General features: G+C 43.5%; 1 protein-coding gene across 1 annotated transcript in view; it reads left to right on the top strand.

Moving 5' to 3' along the window:
• BCR (BCR activator of RhoGEF and GTPase) overlaps positions 1-22,128 on the top strand; it is a 98,235-nt gene extending 76,107 nt beyond the window's left edge. Inside the window, 12 exon segments of the mRNA XM_031063173.1 lie at positions 275-350; positions 930-1,034; positions 1,610-1,684; positions 2,261-2,358; positions 3,035-3,166; positions 10,161-10,220; positions 10,345-10,454; positions 11,244-11,383; positions 12,353-12,487; positions 13,062-13,167; positions 13,972-14,134; positions 14,860-22,128. Coding sequence (XP_030919033.1) covers positions 275-350; positions 930-1,034; positions 1,610-1,684; positions 2,261-2,358; positions 3,035-3,166; positions 10,161-10,220; positions 10,345-10,454; positions 11,244-11,383; positions 12,353-12,487; positions 13,062-13,167; positions 13,972-14,134; positions 14,860-14,949 — 1,290 coding nt within the window. The 3' untranslated portion in view covers positions 14,950-22,128.
• Positions 22,129-22,784: the final 656 nt, after the last annotated feature.

Below are 22,784 nucleotides of genomic sequence, written 5' to 3'. Positions count from 1 at the left end.
AGACCACAGCCTGCCATGGGAGCTGCTGCAGGGCCACAGCTGCCCGTGGCAGGGTGGGGCTCTGTGAGCTCTGACTGTCCGTGTTGGTATCGTGGGCACGGTGCCAGAGCCCAGCCTGTCTTGACAGAGGTGTGATGCAGGATAAGTGGCAGGAGTGCCAGCAGAACAGTCTGTCCGGCAGTTTGCACTGGGGAAGAGTGGGAGCAGGCAGGCCCTGCCCTCAGTGGTGCATCAGATTACTGCATACCCTGTTTTCTTCTGTGTTCCTGGGCAGAGTTACACATTCCTCATTTCATCGGACTACGAAAGGGCAGAGTGGAGGGAGAATATCCGGGAACAGCAGAAGAAATGTGAGTATCCCTCAGCTGTCATTGCTACAAATACTGTGATCTTAAGAGAGCAGGGCTCCAGAGGATGAGGGTGTGGGACAGGCTTCCCTGCCAAAACAGAGATCTGCATTGAAATCCGCAGCACAGTATGGATGTCTCCTGTCTGAGGCTGTTTGAGGAATTTCTGCTGCAGCAACATGTGAGGAATGTGTAGATAGAGCAGTTAGTAAGTAAATGTGTGTAGAGATTCTCCCATTTACCATAGAGATCAGAGCTCAATGCAGTTCCAGGTAGGGGGAAAAGCTGAACTCTTTTCCCTGGCTCCATTAAAAAAAAACTAAGTTACTTTTATGGCGTGGTGTTTTTGGCTTTGCAACGAACTAAGAACTCCTCTATTTCCTGTGAACCATCCTGAGACTCGGAAGAGTAACTGAACATGCCCCCAGCAGAGCTGCCTGCAGCAGCAGCACTGCCCTGAGCACCTCGGTGCTGCTGAGCAGTGCCCAGGGAGCACTGTCCCCTCTGTGCCCAGGATGAGGGGTCATGCATCCAGCCTCTCCTTGGAATTTTTACTCCTCCCTCTTGCAATCTCCTTGGCAGGCTTTAAAAGTTTCTCACTCACATCAGTGGAGCTCCAGATGCTGACAAACTCCTGTGTGAAGCTTCAGACAGTGCACAACATTCCCCTCACTATCAATAAGGAAGGTAAGACCTTTGGGTTTTGCTTTCACATGGTGCAGCTGCAGTGGAACTCTCCACCTGCCTGATTTTGTGCTTTCCCCTAGAACTGCTCTTACTGTTCCCTTTTGCTACAGGTTGTAGGCATCCTCCAGTATACATGAATCAACTATTAAATGGTCCTTGCATGCAGCTGTTGTGCAAGGTATTGGAGTGCCTGGTGGAGTCCTAGCCTGGGACAGCTTTAAGCTATGTCTGAGAATCCTTTGGAATAATACTAGTTGGCCAAAATTGTGTCAGGGACCATCCTAAATTACTACTTGTAGACTTAGCCTCTGTAATTTACTTTTTCTCCTTTGAATTTCTTCCATGCTGTCTTGCTGATCCTAGAACTGTCACTGTAAAAGCCCCCCAGTGCCAGAAGGTATTACAGGTGCCAGCTGTGGAACAATCTCCTGTCTTGCTGAAGTGGTTGTTACTTGCTCCTGCCATCCTTGGGTACAGTTCACCCTCTGCTCATTAACCTGTGTAATATCAGTCTCATCACTCTCACTCTTGGCTCCACTGTGAATGTAACAGAATCCCTTGGGTCTTTTGTACAGATGATGAATCCCCAGGTCTCTATGGATTCCTGAACGTCATTGTCCACTCTGCCTCGGGATTCAAGCAGAGCTCAAGTGAGTTGCAGTTCTGGGGCACACAGGAGGTACTGACAGGGGGTAGATAAGCCATGTGCTGGGACGGCTGGGTGTGGATTGCAGCATCTGTGGTGATGGTGAGGAGGAGAGGTGTTTTGGGGAGCTGGAAGTTCTACTCTTAACTCCCAAAAAGATCAGCATCAAGGATCGAGCACACAGCATTTATTGTTAGGCCTAGACTGTTTGAGGTTTTAAGCAGTGTTTGCTGATGACCCAGATGTTCTAGAAACAAGTCAGCCCTTATCCTGAATTCTTTCAGCTGTATCTTGTTTTACAATGAAAGAATGAAAGGTGTTCTCTGGCATCCAGAATTTTTGTTGGGAAGAAAGTGGTGTTAAAATTCAGAGGAATGACTTGACAGAAGGATAAAAAAGGTGACAGAGTTTCTTAAGGACAGCTGGGCTGATCAAGGTGATGAGATTTGTATGGGATGGTGTTTCTGGTAGTAATACAGAGATGATGGAAATGAAGGCACTTTGTGCAAGTGATTAATGCAAGTTAGGAGATTCTAGATATTTTTTTTAAGTTTTTGTCTCCCTTGTCTCCCCTCCTCAGATTTGTACTGCACATTAGAGGTGGATTCTTTTGGGTATTTTGTGAACAAGGCCAAAACTAGAGTTTACAGAGACACCACAGAGCCCAACTGGAACGAGGTAGGTTTGATTTTTCTTCATGTGACTTGTTCCATGTGCCAGACATCAACACATGATGGGCAGAAGACTTGCCAGTGAAGGAGGTTGCTGCATGCTCAGCACTTGTGCTGCACATGCTGCTTCTCAGAAAACACTCTTCTGCCAGGTTCATTTGGCTGTCAGGGCTTGCCGAAGACTTTCTCTTGGATTAGTGGTAGTTAAACAAACAATTTGATACAAATGTGTCTTGTCCAGTATTTCATCTTTTAAACAGATGCATGCTTGACAATTTTTTTAAAGAAACAAGTAAAAATATGTTGAAGGAGATGGTTTTGTTTATTTGTTGAGAGAGGGAAGAATCAGCTATAGACATTTTGCCTGTTTACAGCCATCTCAGACCTGCTGGTGAGCAAAATTTCTTACATGGAAGGTGAGCAAATTTGTGTCTTTGAATGATGCTTTGCTGAGACCTGTGAAACCTGACTAAGGAGTGAACCATCTTAGTCTCCAATTTGACCATCTTATAGATACAAAATACAATTTCAGCTTCTTTCTAGACCAGTTTCAGTAGGGAGGAGGTTTTGACCAGCACTTAAGTGTTCTTCTGATGAGTATTAAAGAGACTGTATTGATTTTTCTGAGACTGGTGTCCTGTTGTGATGCAGCCATTGCTCTTTCCTTTCCTGGTGCCATGCAGGAGTTTGAGATTGAGCTGGAGGGCTCCCAGACACTGCGGATTCTGTGCTATGAAAAGTGCTACAACAAAACCAAGCTCACCAAAGAGGATGGAGAGAGCACAGATCGCATCATGGGGAAAGGACAGATCCAGGTAAGGCTGTGCTCAGCTCATTCTTGATACCCTTACTGCAAAACATCACAGGACTTTTGAATCCTGCTGTTCACCACAGAGGTTTTTTCTGCCTTCTGATTGTCTCAGCATTGAAGATTTTTCCCTCAGATAGTGAGGTACACAGTATGATTCAGAGGCAGGAAGTCAGCAGCTTTGTCCCTCTTGCTTTGTGCCCTAGCCTGCTCCATGGAATAGCTGCTTGTTTTGATCTCTCCTTTGCCCATTAACTTCAAAACTTCCACACCACTGTATAGGAAGTGCCCCTGGGCACTGGTGAGGATGCTTCATTTGTGACAGGAGGATGCAAGAATATTCTCTCTACTCTGTAAATCCTGTGCACAAAGGCTGCCATCTGTGTGTGCTGGAAGCTGATGGATGTGTTGGCCAGGCCCTGGGACAGCCTGCCTGTCCTACTGACTGCCATGCCCAGAGTGTGGTGTCCATTAGAGCATCTGAGGAACATTTCCACTGCTGGGAACTGGCCTGGGACACTTTGTGTGGCAGATGTGTAATACAGTGGGGGAGGTGACGATTGCAAAGGGCTGCTGCTCTTGGGGAGCTGCTGTGTGACAGAGCACTAAAGCTGGATGTAGGAGAAATCAGGCCTTGTGTGGAGGAAACCATGGGGAACATATGTCCCCCATCCTGTTCCAGTTTGTTGCACTGTCTGTCCACAACTTTAGGAGGGTGTTTAAATGCCTGCTCTGAGGACACATTCTTTGTGTTGGAATGGCTGTTGAACAGAACAGGGACCCTGCCCAGATACCTTTTCCTTTCTGGCATGTTTAAAGATCTCACCAGTTCCCCTCCATTTAGGTCTGGCTGTTCATCTCCCTGTGGATGACAGCTTTCCCTGGCCATCACTGCAGTGATGGCCATGCAGGCCAAGGCCATTTGTGGCATTGCAGAAGCAGCTCAGGATGAGGGTGGTCTGTGGGATCACATCCCACCTTTGCTCTGGCAGGGTTCATTGCCTAAATGACTTTGATCAGCCTCTTCCTCCCCTCTCTCCTGTTTTCAGAGAGAGCTTTTGTCTCAGATACATGGTGGGATTTGGAAGGGAGCTGGTGTGCAGATCAATAAATGCCAGCACAGGCTGCTGCTGTGTGAGTGTCTGAGCTGACCAGAAATCCCTATGTCCCTTCAGCTAACAAAGGCTGTTTTCCACAGAGCTGAGCAACTACAAAAGAGCAAGTCTCCAGCCCTGAAATGCCCTGGAGATTTGTGTGCTCATAACAGAGAACCCTGAAATCACTGACCTGATAAATTCTACAAATATGTTACATAGAAAGATTATAAAAAAACATATAAAATCTTTCAAATTTTGGCAATTTTTTTCCTTCTCACAGCAGTGAGCATTTTTATGCACAGCAATTTTATATTCTGTAAATATATTTTATACTTTAGTAAATAAAAATACTCTTTGATGGCAATTAAATATTAATTGCATCCTGATTCTTTTAGAGAAACCTAGACAGTGGGAAGGTTAAAAATCAATTAAAATGTTTTTAATCAATGTACAAATGTTGCATTCTGTTGTATCATAAAAGGCACATGCAAAAGCTCTCTTGGTTTCTGTAAATCCCCTTTGCAATTTATAAAGAAACTTGATGAATTGCCAGCATAACCCCTTAATTTTCAGTGATTTCTGTCCCATCATGGATTTCAAATACTATTGAATCAAAGAGAAGTCATATGACAGTCTGGTAAGATTTTGGATTGATAAAAATGATTAAAGGTTTTGATTTTGGTTTAGTTCTATTTTTGAAGTAAGCACCATTTCTCTATTAAGAAACCATAATAATGCAACAACAAAATCTGATTACAGCCTGAAGGTTGGCTGTTCTCCCAGCTGCTTTTATATCAGATTTTGTTTACCATAGAGTTTGTAGTTTATTCTGGGCTTCTGATTTGTTGTTGCACTGTCATTATTCAGCCCAAGTCTGTCTGTCTAAAGGCAAGGTCTGTGAGGCTGGGTGAGGATTTTTGTTTCATAAATTCCTTTTAGTTAAAAACTCTGGGAACATGAAGGGTCGTGTCTGCATCCTCCTGTTGATAAAAGCAGAGAAGTTTCTCTCTTGGCCAAATTGCAGTGTATTGTTAAGCCATGAATTATTGTAAATATGCAACTTCCCACTACTGGGAATTCTGACTCACCAAATACTGAGCCTCAGTGATGAAGACAATCAAGGAGACTAGGACTGTTTTGGCTGTAAAAATGTTTATTAAATCTCTCCGTTACATTATGGCAGTGAAGGAAGGAAGGCTGGAAATTGGTGCATGTCACAAGTTTCCAGGAATGGGCAGCAATTTTAATAGCTCCCATTGCTCATACTTTCTTTTCCTATGGAATATTTTATTTGTCTGTCTGTACAGCCAGATGCAAGAGCTGCTTCTTTCCTGCCATTCTGCAGGTTTTTTATCTCTGAAACATAAACCCGTGAGGTTTTAGTGTGGAGAAGCTCCTGTAAATGTAGGAGTGAAGTCCTCACCAGACCTGGGCAGAGCAGTGCTGGGTGTGCAGTGTTGAACTGACTGGCACATGTGGCTGGGGGCTTCTGTGCACCTCAGGCATGAGAAATACTGTTCCTGAGTACACTGTGAAACTGAAGTTACTGGGGCGCTGGAGGAGGACAGAATGGACATCACATGATGAGAGGACATGTGAGGCTTAGCTGTGGGCATAAGCCCCTCTCATTGTGAGCACCCTGGGCTTTTCTTTCTGTTGTTACCTTGCAGTCCATTTTTGGCACTTGGCTGGCCCTTTGGCTCCTTGAATTTTGCATTTCATGTGGCAGACACATCCCCATGTTGGGAGTGCAGCAGCCTTTTGTTTGGTGTTGAGACTGCACCATTGGGCACATTTGTCAGCAGGACCTGTCTGGCTGTGGGAGCTGTGAGTGAAGTGATACCTCACCCTGTGATCCAGCTCCTCCCACCGGTGCCTCCTAGAAATGCCATTTCCTTTGCTGTTTTCTTTTTCTGCATGATCAGCTCAAGCTAAATATTTCCTTCTCCCTCACAGCAGTGCTGGAAAATCAGGGAGGATGTGACCTTAGATCGCTCATTCTGTGGAGCAGCACCATTCCCTGCTGCCTTGCAGAACAATCACTCTTATCTTAATTATCTGGGATGTCTCATAGCAGTGCCCATGGCTATTTCAGGCATTAAGTTGTTTTCCATGTAAACCAGATTGTCCCATGTTGTACCTCCCAAGTGTTAACTTGGAAACCTTTTACTCACTCAAGCTTGTTTAAACAGTTTGCTGAAGCAGAACATTGTCCCAGCAATGAAAACAGGGGGGAAATGAAGAAGGCAATGGGTCATGCCTGAAGGGTGATGGTGGGAAAGATGAACCTGTCAGTGGGGAGCTGTGAGAAGAATGGGCTTATGGCAAGACTGGGAATTCCCAGTAGCACTGAGGATCTGACAACATCTATGTCACATTAGTTACAGTTCAAAATTGATGGGGTGTAAAGTTGCCTGGGAAGTTTAATAAAGGGAAGAAGTAGTGTGAATGTACTGTATATATAAAACACACTAACCTTAATGTTCCACAGTCCATGCTCTTTCATTTCCACTGAGGCTTCCTTGTTTTTCCCTCCTTTTGCATGTTTTCTGTTCTCTCTGGGGAAAAAGAAATCATGATCAAACTCTCTGTGGTGGTTTCCTAGGGCAGAGCATAGACGCCCTTCCTAGTGCCTGGCTTGCATTTGCCAGAGCAGTATTCCCAGTTTGCCTTTTTCCAGTTCTCAGCACTCTGCTGTGCACTCTCAGCCTTTCCTGACTGCTGTGCCCTGTCTCATTCAGTGCTGAGCTGCTACCAGGGCCAGAGACCTGCACTCAGAAACCCCTGTGGTGCTGAGCTGCTTTGTTCTGTTGTGTTTCGGGCAGGAGACAGAGAGGTATTGGCTTGATTCATTAGTGACTTTGGGGCTGTACTTTGCCACTGCAAATACCAAAAGCCACAAGGGGGGCTGGAGGGAGCAGCAAAAGACAGAGTGGTTGGTTTGTATTTTCCTGTTCTGCATGAGCTTTTGGTGGGGGCTGTTCAAAGAAACCCATGCAATGCAGTCTGGGAGGGTTTTAGCAGGTCTGTCCTATTTGCACAGAGCATGGAAACAACACAGTGGCTCTGCTTCAATGGAGATGGGGCAGGTCACTCAAACCAAGCAACTGTTTGAAGGAATTGTGTAGAGGAGCAGTAAATTCCACTGTCAAATGCAGAGGCAGCAGCTGCACAGTTGCCTCCCCTGCCTGAGCTGGCACAGCTTGCCCAGAGCTGCCTCCCTTTGCCATGCTGGCCGTGGATTGCATTCTTCTACTCAGTGTTCCTTCTTTCAGGTCACTGATCTCCAAATCAGGCCAGAAGACAGCATAGCCCTCTTTGTCCTCTGTGCTGGTGGAGCATCACTCTTGCTAGCTCGCTGTCCTCAGTGTGCTCTCTCCCTGCCTGCTCCAGCTGCCCTTTCCCTCTGTTGCTCTTGCTGGCCTCAGAAGGTCAGTCATCACTTGGGACCACGACTGAAGCTCGATTGAAGTCCCAGTGACACTTCTTGGTTTCCTGTTGACTCTGTTATGTCCTGCTGTGACTTATCAGACTGTTAGACCTGATCTTCCTGTCTTACTCAGTGTTGCTGAGAGTTTATTCAAGCTTTGCTCTTTTAATAGCTTCCATCATTTTGCTTTGTTATTTAAAAAGCACCTTGGAGGAGTTTGGGTTTTTTTCCCCTTAATTACTGTTGTTATTGCCAGTGATTTATGCAGGGTTGGCTGGGTCAGCCAGCCCTGGTGCCTGCTGTCCCTGGCTGTCCCCATTCAGTACAAGGCATTTTCCAGCAGGAGTCAAACAGTAGGAGGGAGTGCAGGGGTCCTGCCAGCTCTGCAGGAGAGTTCAGAAACAAGGGAGCAAGAGGCGGCAGCAGGTACACGGAGGTTTACTCGCAGTCCTGGCTCAGCCCCAGCAGTTATCCAGTGAGGAAAAGTCTCTGTGAGCTCTCAGTTCCAGCAAGGAGAAATCTTTGTGAGTTCTCAGCTCCAGCACTCTGCTTCTCCTTGTTCTTTGCAGCAGTGTCAAAGTTACTCTTGAGAGAGAGCAGGATGGTTTTATTTTTTAACAGCTATTTACTTGATTTTGTTTTGTGCTGTGACAGGAATTCCCTGGTCATTACTGAGACATACCCAGTAATACCTGTTAGCTTAAATAAACCATAACTGGATTCTGCTGGACTCTTCCTTTGAAGTTTTTGGCACATATTCAAACCCTCTTTCCCCTTTAGTCTTAAACTATAAATAAAATAACTCCCTGCTATAAATAATACACTCAGTGACTCCATTCTAAAAGCATATGGAGAACTGGTTCCCAGCAAGAGGATTGGCTGTGACTGTGTCCATCAGCAGGGCCATTTTGGCAGCTTAACAAGATGACTCCTCAGAGATGGAGATCAAGCTTTCAGGAATAGTTAGCATGGTTGCTCCTCATAGGAAACCAGACACTTCAGAAATGGTTTCCTCTTGATTCTGGGAAAGAATTCAGTTGTTGAAAGAAATCAAGCTTCCAGCACGGAAGTTCAGGGTAGAACAGCCTAGAAACTGGCCAGCTCGTAGGGCCCTTGGCCAGCCCCATAGGCGGGGCGGATCTGTTCTGCCGGAGTTAAAAGCAAATCCCCTTGGCGAGCAGTGCTGTGTTTGGGGTCGCTGAGGCACTGAAGCCAAGCACTGCTGCCCATCCTTTGCACAATCCCAAAATGTGGGAGCTGCTGGTTACTGACAATTCCTTACAAGGGCTCTTCAGGAATTTCTGCCAGCGTTGCACCTACAGGAGCCGGTCCAGTTTGTCAGGGAAGCCTGTGTGTGCTGGCAGCATCCCGCTGTGGGCTCACGTCCGTAACAGAGCGCGCAGGGATAAGGTTGGCCTCGCTTGTTCTGTGCTGCTTGGGGTCCCTGCAGTGGGAGGAACTTTGCTCTCTGCTACTTGCCTTTCTTAGGGGAGTGGGGAAGGTTTAGGTGGGGGCTCGTCTCTGTAGCTGTCAGCAGCACTGGGCTGCTCTGTTGATGATCTGAGTGCGACCATGACCGTGTCTAAGCTCTCCCAGAATTTCCTGCAGCTGCCATTGTTCCAGCATTTCCCTCCCCTGCCAGAGCTGTCTGACCCTGCATGGGGCTCTGTGAGAAGGGGGAGCTGCAAAGCAGCTCTGGTTATGACTGCCTGTTTGCTGACAGCAGTAAACTCAAAACAGAGTTTGCTGCAGGTGCCTCTTCTGGTCTTACAGTGCCTCCATGTTCAAGAGCCAGGTGTTACAAAGCTGTCTCAGGAGGCACTGAATTCTTGCTTTGGCTGGTTCCAATGGCTGATCAAGCCCCCAAGCAGACAGCTCCTCTCTCTCTTGCCAGTCTCCCTGGAGCTGAGTGCCACTCCTCAGCCCTTCTGATATGTTGGGGCTCTCCCAAGGCAGTAGAGGAATTGCTGGGTGACATTCTAGCACCTGAGTCAACTGCTCCCCAGCCTCACAACTGTCCACTCAATAGATGAAACAAAGCTGAAAATGAGAGATTGGAACTTGTTTCTGTTTAATGAGTGCTTGCAATAGCAGGGTCTGGTGTTCTTCCTGCCTCTATGCTCAAATAGAAATGAAAAGGAATAGGCTGTTTGAAGGACAGCTTTCCATGATTTCTCAGCAGATTCAAATATTGGTTGTGCTCCCTGAGGTTGCCTTTATTGTTGAGCTGACACTGCTCTCATATTGCTGGGTTTTCCATGGGTATGAACCCTCATCAGCCCTGTTTAAGAGAACTGCGCAATATCCAAAACCTGGTTTCCCTGAAACCAGGGAAACTTTGGAGTGTGGGTTTTCCTATGGAAAAGAAAGAAGAAGGTAAAAGTGATTGTGCTCTGCTCACTTGCAGAAGCCTCCCAGGCTAGCTGGTTTCTCTGAAGTCTGTTCCTAGCTGATGGGTAACTTCTGTTTTCCAGCTGGACCCGCAGGCACTGCAGGACAAAGATTGGCAGCGCACAGTCATCTCAATGAATGGGGTAAGTGTACAAACAGAAATTAGCTCTGCTTCTGTACCTCCTGTGGGCTTTATTTCTTTGCTCTTCATTGCAGCATAAAGAAAAGAAAATGTTTAAGAAGTGACAGCTGTTCTCTTTGGTTCAGGTGGAAGTGAAGCTGTCAGTGAAGTTCACCAGTCGGGAGTTCAGCCTGAAGAGGATGCCATCCCGCAAGCAGACAGGAGTGTTTGGGGTCAAGATTGCCATTGTCACCAAGTGAGCTGATGGGTCACGTTTCTCCCCGTTGTGTTCAGGAAGACAACTGGCCAGTGGGGTGCACTTGCCTGTGTCCCCTTGAGGGGTTTGGCAGTCCAGCCTGCTCCACTAGTGTAGGAGTGTAGATGTGGCTGCAGACAGGAGATGCTTTACAATCTCTGAGCTTTATTTTTTGCAGAGATAAAAACCAGTGTGCACACAGGCTGTTTACTGGCAGTACTGATAATTCCTCTGAATTCCGGAAATCCCCCTTGCACTTGCCTTCTCTGTAGTTAGCTGACATGGTCACAAATTTCCAGAGCCACTGAACAGTGATGTTTCCTTTCCATAATCAAAAATGTTCAAGGTCTTTGGATCTCATTGTATTATTTTAACCCCTGATCTTTTGTCATGAATCATTTGCCAGCAGAAACCTGTTTGTTCTGTTGTATGGTTTGGGAAGTGTGGTATTTCCTCCCCATGGAATTGCATCAGTTTGAAAGCAACAGAGTTGCTATGTATCCAAGGGCTGTTTGGGAATCCTCTCATTACCTGGGCAGAGGGGGTGCTGGGACCTGGCCAAGAGCTCAAGTGCTCAGGGAAGCTACAGAACAGCCAGAGCAAGGCTGAGACAGTCAGAAAAGGAGTTTTAAAAGGAGTTTTTCAGCTCAGTCCTGACTGCCTGCTCAGACTTCCTACCACCCCATTTGCCCAGGGAAATGTTGGGGGGCTCGGAGCTGTCCTGGCTGACTGGGGAACAGGCACAGAGGGCCTGGGCTGAACTGAGCCCTTCTGTCTGGCTCCCCTCAGGAGAGAGAGGTCGAAGGTGCCGTACATCGTGCGGCAGTGCGTGGAGGAGATCGAGCGGCGCGGGATGGAGGAGGTGGGGATCTACCGTGTCTCTGGAGTCGCAACCGACATCCAGGCTTTGAAAGCTGCCTTTGATGTCAGTAAGTATTTGGGTCTGATTTTTCCCTTTGCTCTCTCAGAACCTGCCTGAGCTCCCTGTCATGTGGCTGTGCTATTTTTAATCTTACGTTGCCCAAGAAGCATTAAGAAGTAGAGATTCTCACTCAAGGAAAACAATTTTAACCCTGGCTGCATGTTTTATTTACTGATATAACCCAAGACATACAACAGGATGATCCTTGTACCAAACCATGCTTTTTTATTCTTCCCAGCAGAGATGAAATGATGGCTTTACCTGCCTTGCCAAATCTTTGTAAATGGCAGACACCTCTCTGGGGGAAAACATCAGCAATCAGAAGTCATAATTTCTTCACTGTTGTGAGGTGTCCAAATTAATAGAAGTCCTTAAAATAAAGAATGTTTTGTGAAAGCCAGTGTTCCTTAGAACTAGGAGGGTTATTTATGAAACTGAGGTTGAGTGGTCAGGGCTTCTCTCCCTAACTCCATCTGGACTTTATGAAACCAATGCTGGTGGGTGTTTAGTTCGGGGAGAGGGGCTGGTTTTGTTGTTCTTAATAGTAACAAAATGGAAATATAAGCCCTGAATTGCCTTAGCTACACTCAATAGCGAGTTAGAGAATCTCAGAATCTCTTAGTCTAAGCTGTTAGAGGCAGGGAATTGGAATAACAACTGCTGTCAGTAATAAAAGTTGAAATGCATATAAATACAGTCAAGAGGGCTTGTTCAGATTAGGCCAGGTTTGCTGGCACAGCACAGGTAGCCCTGGGAGAGTGAGGTTGTCTGGCTTGGTGTAAAGCAATGAAGTGTTTGCAGTCATTTGTACAGTGCTTCTCAGCTGGAAGGTTGCTCATTTAATCTGGAGAAATGTAAACAGGAAAACTCCCAGCTATTTGGGCAGAGACGAAAGATAAACAGACCCAAAGCGAAGAAAAGAAGGAATGCAAGGCCAGCAGTTCCTTTACCCTTCCTGTACTGTCCCCTCTTTCAGATAACAAGGATGTGTCAGTGATGATGAGTGAGATGGACGTTAACGCCATTGCAGGCACCCTCAAGCTGTACTTCCGAGAGCTGCCGGAGCCCCTGTTCACCGACGAGCTGTACCCCAACTTTGCCGAAGGCATCGGTAGGTGCAGCACGAGGAGCCCTTGGGAATGGAGGCTCTTCCATGGGAGGCTGCTCTTAAAGCATCATAAAACACGAATTTAGAGTGTTGGACAAAAGCTGGAACAGGCTGTGAGGGCAGTGGGATGGAGCTCAGAATGACACTGCCTTCCCACGTGGTGCATATGGGCGCCTGCCATGCTGTTCTGCAAGCTGCAAAGGTTTCTGAAGGACAGAATGCCCCTGCCTGCTGGGGCCCTGCACACTCACTGCCCAGGCAGGCTTCAGGGAAGCCCCCTTTGGAGGGGAGGGGTTTATGTACCTCATCTTATCTTGATGCAAAGAAAAACGTCAGTGATTGAAAGCCTCAAAGTACTTGAACTGCTTTGAAAAAGAGAGAAAAGGATTCTTAATGCATTTGTGAAATAAAGGAACAAGATGCTGTGGGGTATTGATGTGCAACTCTGACCTTCCAGCCCATGATGATGTAGTCACAATTCTTTTGGGACCATCCATATTGGCTCTTCTGGGACTTGGCTCAGTCAGTCAGATCTGCATTCACTGCCTGTAGTGATGTCTTGTTCTCTGTCTTGTAGCACTTTCAGATCCTGTTGCAAAGGAGAGCTGTATGTTGAATCTGTTGCTATCACTTCCAGAACCCAACCTTGTGACATTCCTTTTCCTTCTGGACCATTTAAAAAGGTAATATGTAGTTCCTTGAGAAATGCATTTAATGTGTAAAGCATCAGCTGTTTTGAAAAGTGGAGCCTTTTCTTTAAATACCTGCTGAATCACAGAAATGAGGAAGTATTTGCTGATCTGCTGGGAATGTTCATTAGATAACTATTGTCTCATACTCACTTAGTGAGGTAGTAAATCCTGAATTCCATTTCCACTCATACTGAAAAAGGATTAGGACTGGAGGAAAGGAGTAACAAAAGAGTCAGGGCTTATCTATCACAAATGCAGATTTCTGCTGCAATGTCACTGAGACTGCACCTGTATCTGGATACACAGACCAGGAAAGGTTTTTGTATAAACCATGAAGATTTACCTATATTTAAGATCTAGGGAACCTTGTCTCAGAAGGTGTCTGAAATCCAAAACGATCTATTTTTTAAATTTCAGCACTTTGCCTAACTGCATTGTCAGTTCCTTTTGTAGTCAAGTCTTTCTGATTTTGTATATGTCTTTGTAATATGGTTATACCTGTGAAAAAGTATTGCCATGCATTTGACATTAACGCAGTAAGCTGGCTTAATGCTTGCCCAATGTGTTGATTTGCATAAGTATGTTGTACATATCAGAGACTGTCCCTGGAGACATGAAAGACCATTTTGTGATTAAGAGTCTAGATTAAAATCCAGGAAATCTGGGCTTTAGTGGTGTTTCTACTGCAGACTTTTCTGCCCTTGGGCAAATTTATTAAACTTTGTGCCTTGGTTTCTCATTTATAAGACTCAGATATTTATGAAGGTCTGCCTTGTGCATTGTTTCTTCTCCCAGGGTTGCTGAGAGAGAAAGCGTCAACAAGATGTCCCTGCATAATCTTGCCACTGTCTTTGGACCAACACTGCTCAGACCTTCAGAGAAGGACAGTAAAATCCCTGCTAACCCAACCCAGCCCATCACCATGACTGACAGCTGGTCACTAGAAGTCATGTCCCAGGTAAAATCCTGAATGTGCCATTCCATCTTGTGAAGATGCTTTCTGGGAAAGCACAGTCCTGCGGCAGGCCTGGCTCAGTGACCCCGCTGGGCTTTCATGGTCATTTTTTTGGTAAACATAAAACAACTTTTGGCCTCACGCAGACATTTTAGCTTGTCTGTAGAACAGTGTTCCTTCAGGCAGATCAATTTGCATCTGTACAAATGTGGTTTTTCATGATGGGATGTCTGTGTGTGTGCATCCTGTGTGTGCTCCTGCATGGGAAGAGTTTAGTTTCTGGGGAGCTGTGTCCCAGCACCATGCGGCTGGCCTGGGATAAAAGAATTGGCAGTGTTTCCACAATGCTGCTCAGCACTTTAACCACCTTCACTGATGCACAACAAAATTCTTTGGCCACTGCTGCCTTTGAAGGCAGAGGATTGGAGCACAGAGCCTGTGTTACTGAGTCAGACTGGTTTGTATTTCTCCGTTGAGAAATGGCAAATTCTAGATTGAATTTTTTCAGTGCTGGAACCTCCAGCACGATTTTTCCACCTGGAATCTTAAAAGAGTGTCTCTGAAGCGTGTCAAGTTCTATTTTTTCTCTTGCTGTTATACAGCATATTAAATACACAGCTGCTAGATGTCCCAGAGAGAGCTGTGTCACTAGCACTAGCTCTCACATAGCCAGGATGAGAATGAATTTTTACAGGGCTTTAGTATTACCTTGTCATTTCTCTTTCCAGGTTCAAGTTCTTCTGTACTTCCTGCAGCTAGAGACTATCCCTACCCCCGACAGCAAGAGGCAAAGCATTCTCTTTTCTACAGAGGTGTAGGTGCCTGCGGTACCAACAGGACACAAACTGCTTTTGGCAAACTCTGTCACCCTGGGAAAAAGATGACTGGTGTTTCCTCAGACTGTTCCTGTGCTGGGGAATTCTGGCCCTCAGTGCTTCTGCGGTTTGTTACCCAGAGACAAGCTGGAGAGAATGGAGAAAAACCTCCTTGTGCTGGTAGAACCAGAACTAAGCGGAGATGGAGCTGTGCGGAATCTCCACTAGAAGGAGCAATAGACACTTGGACAAATGCACCACAGAATGTGGTGATTATTCTTGTTAGGAATGTGACAGAAGGTATTCCTCATTTTATGGATTTAATTTATCATAAAGAAACTTCAAGATTTCTACTGGACCACTTGATAGGACACCCCTTTTTGGGAGAGGGGACGTTAAAGGATATATCACAACTGTGTCTTTAATAACTGCTGTTTTTCAAGTACTGTTTGAGGCCACAAAAAATAGCATTGCTTTGCAAGAGGAAGGAGAAGAGAAGGGTCTGGGATCTAAAATTCTCTCCACAGAAATTCAAGTCTTGATTTGAATATGGTTCTAAAGAAATCAAAGAGTTTAATGTACAGCTAGAACTGTTGTCTGGTTGGGGGCTGGGTTTTTTATTTTGTTTGTATGATTTTTTGGCTCACCCAGCCCTTCCCATAGAAATGTTTGTACACCCCAGGGAAGGAGATGCCCTGCTCTTGCCTATGTTGCACTTCTGATGGGTTTTGTTGGGTTGAGACAGACTCAACAAAATTAAATAAATAAATACAGTAAATGAAAGGCAGGGAGAATAACAGTTAGTGATTCTGTTGTTCATTTGTTTATAAAAGCAGGGGCACTATTATCCAGGAAGGATTGCTAAATTCCTTAGACCACACCAAACTTAATGAAAATTAATTGGGAAGACTGTTAATACCCAACACTCCAAAAAAACCACATTATCTCTGCAAAAGTAATTGAAGAATTTGTGGATTTAAAAAAAAACCAATAGCTCTCAGTTTGGCTGGCTGCTTACTCCAGACTTTTATCAGAACATCTTTTTTTTGATACTTGAATTTTTGGAGGCTTTGTACATTGTTTCTACAAGAGTCTTTTTCTGATAGATACAAATGCTCTGAAAAAATGCCAGAATGTACTTTATGGACAATCTAGCAAGTAGCATGCATTGTGAATTCTCCAGAAATTCCAACTCTGTTTTAATTAAGAGCAGTGGAGAAATTTCTGTGGAACTCCATTTAGCAGTACAAAAGATCTGGCCAAACACCAATTTTTTATTTCCCTCTCTAAATCAGTTGAAGCTACAGGGGTGGAAAAGGCAGCAGTATTTGTCCAAGGAATTGAAAGTGCAGGATCTAATAGCTGGTATCCAGAGCCAGCACTCTGGTTCTGAAGCAGTTGTGCCAAACATCCTGGGGGTGGGAGAGATGCCATTGTCCTAAACTATTCCAGCCCCCACTACTCCTACCCAGCTATGCAGCATCCATTTAGTGGCATCTGTCCATCGTCATCCTGGCAAGAAGTACAGCTGGAACACAAGGGAAGGGATTGGCACAACAAGGGGAGGGAGGGACATGTTGAAAGATTGGTAGGGTTAGCTTGTTGTCAGCATCATTTACAGGGAAAAATGACACAGAAAGCAACTCCTCTTGTGCTGAATTGCACATTTTCTGATGGGTGATCTGCAAACTCTCAATTTAAAAAAAATAGCAAAGGAGTGTTTCAAGCAAATAGAAAAAAATTAAAGGGAAATGATTTTGTAGTCACTGTAATTCTGACTGCTGCAGAATATTAGAAATTATTGTACTGTGAAGTTGCAAAATCAGAAAGGAGCAAATATAAATTTCAATTTTGTGAGTATATCAATATTTTGCATGCTTTGTAAGGATTCTTATAGGAATTTAATATTGCTTAGTATCCCTCCCTCCTTAGGTCTGGGAGCAAACCTCTTTGTAATGTAATGTACAACTAGAAATTCCTTCTCTCTTGTATGTATTTCCACAACATTCCAACTTCTGAACCCGCAAAAAAGAAAAAAACTGTCTGTAGTAGGAAGTGCTTTTTGGGGGAGGGAGGGAGTGAAGGCAAGGAAACTTGAAGGCTTAAGATTTTGATTTTTTAAATTTTTATATTCATTTTTTGCCTGTTTGAAGGTAAAAATTGGTCACAATCCTGCAAAACCATTGACTTGAGCCATGTTGTGCAGAGCAGTAAAGCATTCTCTATGTTTGTTTCTCTGTATTTGTTCTCCCTTTTCCCCAGCAGCTCCACAGCAATCCTTGCACTCCTGCCTGCTCCCACTCGGGGGGGATGGACCTGAGGCAGGAGCTCTGCTGATGACTTCATGGAAAAGGGAGAGAACCCAAGCTACACCTGGTGCTGGGTGATAGCCTTTTCCTTTGGTGTTTGCAATCTGTGGCTGCTCCTTGCAGTGTTGAAACTGGAAAGTAATACCATAATGACTGTGCCAATTTACTTTGCCCAACTTTTAAATTTTTATTTATATAGGAAGTTAATTTTAATATTAGATTACTGATCTATAGTATGTAACCATGAGAAAATTGCTTTTGCTTTGGTTACTGTGACAGGTTGTTGCTGTCAGTCTCTCATTACAATGCTCAGTTCTAATGTAATGTTATCTAACATGCAGGCATGTGGATCAGGGAAAAAAGTTAATTTAACTTAACCCATTAATTATTTCTGTTAAGTATGAATATGTTTTCCCCAAAGCTGGTAATTTTGGGCTGGAAAAGATAGTGGATTGTATTGCTGATGATGAAATAATGGACTGATTTGAAATACGAGAATCGATTTCTTGAATTTCCTTTAATTTTGCAATTAATTTTTTTCCACTAGTCTTATGTTTTCAGAAATTAAGTATTTCCAAAAAGCTTTTATGTTTTTTTCCCAGGGATGTTGGTTGGGTTTTTTTGTTTGTTTGGAGGGGTTTTTTTGTGTTTTGGCTTTTTTTTTTTTAATAAGCCTTATCGTACTTAAACAAAAAGGGAAATGCAAAACTTGGCTTCAGAAAAGGCCTTCTGATTTCTCCTCTTATATATTCCCTTGTGAGTTGTGTCAGAAAATTGAATTCTTTAATTTTCTGTGTTAAAAGGTACAATATAAACAACGCAAGAGCAAACTAGCAAGAAATTACCCTTTATGTGTGCACTGGGAGATTTTGCTCCTTCAGTTTCTAATGTATTGGAGAGACTTTTTTACAAATGTCACTTTCAGGAACAGGAATCTGAAATGTTTCAATTTTCAGCTAAGGAAATTCAGGTGATTATGATAGTCTGTGTCTCTCCAGTTTAAGGAGGGGAATAAGCATCAGTTTCTTGGCATTTAGAAATTATCTTAAAATTCTTGTGGGTTTTTTTAACACTGAATAGGTTTTTAAGTAAAATTTTTAAAAGTTAAGTAAATGAAGGGAAAAGTTTTCAAAGCTGGACAAGAAATAACAGTTACTAGCTCAGAGTCAGCTTTGTGTTTGTGTATGCTTTGTATGGGAGGGAAGTGTCAAAAACCAAATTGAAATACATCCATTCAAATGCTGCTGGTGTTCTTTATTCTTGCACATTTTTAACAAGTTGAGGTAGTAGCTAAGCTATTTCAGGCTGTATTTTAATGCTGCTATTTTTCAGTGTATAGCTAAGGGCAAAATGCAGCAGTGGGGTGCCCGTCCTTGCCAGTGCCCACTGCCCACCTCGGCTCCGGCCGTCGTCGCACACGCGGAATCGTCCGGCACCACGCGGCCCTCGTGGTGTGGCCATGAGCTGGTGGAACCACAGAGGATATTTATGGGAGGTGCAGGATTTTTACAGTTTATTAGTTTTACCTGTTTAAAACTGTTTTATGGTTGTTCCTGTTAGTTTTCTATGAGTTTATTTAAACAAATGGACTGTTCCTTAAGGCAGACCTGGATCTCCAGATTAGTTTGTCACCTGTGTAACACTGGAAGGCATCACAATGTGTCAATTTACCTTAATGTGCCATTCATTCAAGTGTGTATCAAATGTAAACTGACCAATGTGGTTTTGAAAATGTTTAAAGTCTGATGGCAAAACCCCAACCTTCTCAGATTCCTTACTAGGTAATCCTTTTGTTTCAGTGCTTGGTCACGTACTGGGATAATTTTACCAGATGTGGCATTCTTCTTATGGAAGTTTTAGTATAAAATGGGAAATGCTTTTTTCTTAAAACTTCCCCTTTCTCTTTTTACTTAAATTCAATATGACAGGGATTTGTAATAACAGAAGACCAGTACATTTGTGCAGGAACTTGGGGGGGGATTTGCTTTTGTTCTTTGAAGAAGAAAAATCTGAAAGGGCAATTCCTAGATACAATCAAATTAATCAAATTCTCAAAGATAGTCACTTGTTTATGCCCTCTTAAATTTCTGCTCCGGGGATGTTTTTCTTTGTAGACTTTGCTAACACTGTCCTACTGCTATTAGTGAAAAATAAACATGGTACCATTCCCTTCCTTTAACACAGGGCCTGTACAACTGAGATACTGCAGCCTTGGACTAGTATTAGCAATTCTCCAATCGGAACCAGGATGAAATGAATGTTCATGTGTGTTCTGTGAACTTTCTAATTGAATAGAATTAAATCCATGGATTGCCCTTAAAATTAACAGAAGCTATAAAGGAAGCACTTATAGTTAATAGACTGTTCCTTAATAATCATTAGGGAATGAAACTATCACAAATGGAAAAGGGAAGCAAAATTAGGAATTGCTCAAGGTCACGTTTCTTGGGACTAGAATGAGACTCTCATTTTGAGTTACAGAAGGTGGCTCATGCCCTAGATAACTGAGCAAAGGCTCTCTTGTCAGTAAATAAACATGAACATGGGAATGGCAGGAATTGAGCTACAGCAGCCTCACAGTTCTGATGTGCTGCAACCCCTCTTTCTTGCTAGTGAACATTCACAATTCAGTGCTAAGAAAGCAAAGCTTATCACTTGCTCTCTATCATTTCTCGCTGAGGCAGCAGCTATAGCACCTGTTTGTTAAAGTACATGAAACCACCACAAGGAAGAAAAAAGCTCCTAAACTCCTAGAACCACAAAGTTGGGTTATTGTTCAAGCTAGAAATCTGATTTTGGGCTGCAAGGATAAAATGCCACAACAGCTGTAATGACAGAAGGGTTGGGGCAGTAGGACAAAGCAAACCTGAGTGTATGTGTTGCCTTGAGTCTCCCTTCTGTGACCATATCATTAGATTTATGCCTCTTGGGTCAAGCAAATTCATAAATGCTCTTGTCAAGAATTAGAAAATTACTAAATTACCTAGTTTGCCTCCACTCTTGATTCTCTTGTGTTACCATCTTACAGTGACATTGCTGGGGACCACTGCAAAACATGCAGCGGTTTCTACATAATTTTTTTTCCTGCTGCCATGTTTCACCTCACAGTAAGACACACCCTTCCTTTCCCAACAGAACCACTTCACATCTTTCTGCTCTGTAGCAAATACCACACTGAGAGGTTCAGTTTGTAGCAGAGCTACAGAGCAGAGCCCTGGAGATAATTAAACTATTTCCAGTCTTCTTGTGCAGAGTGGACCAGGTAGTGCTAAAGTTCTGGGCTCACACAGGGCTCTATTGTGAGCTAAGTAAAATTCTATCATTTACAGCTGTTCAAGCATATTTGAAATTATTACAATTACAGAGTGCCCAAGCCTAGCAGAAGTGTTTGCTCTACTGCTTTGTCTTCATAACAGTCATGTTCAAATCCTCTTGTCAAAAATGGTTCACCAGAATAGAGGAAGTTTTATTTTGTGCTAGAGCTTTTGTTTGTGTAACTGCTGTGGTTGTTTCCCCTGTGGTAGGATGTTCTGAGGAGACATTCTACAGATGAGCTGTTTCTCTAATCTGCAGAATGATTTATACCACACGGCATTTTATATCCCTGTGGCTGTACAAAAGGGCAGGCTTGTGTACAAAACAGCTTCCTGCCTGCAAGGAGGCTCCAGCAGCTTCCGGAGATGACCCCAGGCAGGGTCACAGCAGGTCCAGCCCAGCAGTGAGCAGGGACTGGCTGCTGCTCGGGTGCTCCCATCTCCCCTGGGGCAGTTTGATCAGGCTCAGAGAAAGCTGTGAGTTCCTTCTTACTGCACCCAACCAAGTGATCAACTGCTGATCTAGAGTAGCTCAAAATTCCTCTATTTTAGTCCCATTTTGGGAGAAACAGGGGCAATGCTAATTTGGGATTCTACAAATAGCTGAAAACCAATCTATATCTAAAACCTATTTCATATCTAGTCGATGGTAATGTAAAAGCTGCTGTAGCAAAAGGTCATTTCTCCACAAAAGCCTTTTCTACTCCCTGCCTTCTTTACTGCTTCTTACAGCCTAAAAGAAGTCTTGTCTTGGGTTTCACAGTCACATACAAAACTTGCAGAACCCTGCATAAAACTTAGCTATGCAGGGACCAATGTTTCAGGAGTACTAAGAGTGATAACCAAGGTAGCAAAAAGAGGGTAAGGAATTGTTGTGTTGGGATAACTGAAAAGCATCACAATGAAATGGTGAATTTGAAATGATCTCACAGCAGGACACTGAAATGTTGTCCTTTCTGTGTCTGTCCAGCAAAAAAACCAAAACAAAACAACTCAGCCTTTCTTGCCTATGTAAGTTGTGTAGTTTGTTCTTATCTCTAGTATTATAAGTGTTTATAATCCATGAAGAATTCCAAGGAAAGGAGTTAAGACTATTTATTTAAATATAAATACAATTAAATTATATAATTAGACCTAAATTATCAGATATAGAAGACAAACAACTTGTTATTGTTTGCATAATTTTGGGTTTCATTAGAGCTAATACTGTTGGCATTATTTTAAACACTACCGTGTTAGGGAGTCAGTTTTTGACATTTTATCCTGCTGTTGGTAGTGCTTCAGTATCTCATAGTGCTCAGTTTTGGGGAAAGAAAACCTAATCCTAATAGTTTAATATGGAAAGGTGTTGAAACCATACTGCTAAATATCTCTCAGTTTAGGCCCAAAGAGAAGGGGAAAGGGAAAAATTGTCATTTTGGATTTTTTTTTTAACTTTCTGAGAAATGTGGTATGAAAAAGGGATCCAAGAACTGTATTTGGGGGAAAAACGTCTTAAGGCATTTGTAGCCTTTCTTTGTACACAATGTTAAATAAAATCTCCTGTATCTATGTTGCCAGGTTCTTTTGGTCTTATTTAGATAAAAGTGGGCCTATATTACACTGAATGTGTGAATTGCATTCAGCTGAGTTTGCTGGGGGCATGGAATTTAACACTGCTGTTTCAAAATAAAACCGGTTTCTTGTTTTACAAGGTAAAAGCTGTATCACCTAAAATCTAGAGGTCAGTACAAAGAACTAAACTGAAACAACTTGAATGTGTGGAAATAGTTTACAGGGAAGGTAGAAAAATAGCTGAACAGCCCAATCCCTGTTCAGATCTGTATGAATCCTTTTGTAGGAGTTCTGCTTCAAAACTCAGCCTGTGTCAGACTTGTCAACTTTCCCCTTGTGTGCAGAGCACTTGAACTGTAGTTAGTGTTTACTAAGAAATCAGCTCTGGCCTCCAGTTCTTCAAACACTGCATGAAATTAGTGGGATTTTGTAGGAATCAGTGTGAAAACTGAATCAGTTATTTAAATCAAGTTAACTTGGTGCTTTATTTAAACATTGTTTAAATTATTAATGTAATTAAAGTACATTTATGTTTGAATATAGTCCAAATTTAATATAATATATAAACCTTTCTACAATAAAAAGATACCTGCTTGAAAGCTCTCTAGCCCATTTCATTAAGTGTGGACCACAAAGATAACAGGGTTCCATTGCAACATTT

The sequence above is a fragment of the Geospiza fortis genome, unplaced genomic scaffold (genome assembly GCF_000277835.1).
Source record: "Geospiza fortis unplaced genomic scaffold, GeoFor_1.0 scaffold31, whole genome shotgun sequence".
Classification (NCBI taxonomy): Eukaryota; Metazoa; Chordata; class Aves; order Passeriformes; family Thraupidae; genus Geospiza; species Geospiza fortis.
Note: the sequence above shows the minus strand (reverse complement) of the source record. Positions and strands in the feature narration are given on the sequence as shown.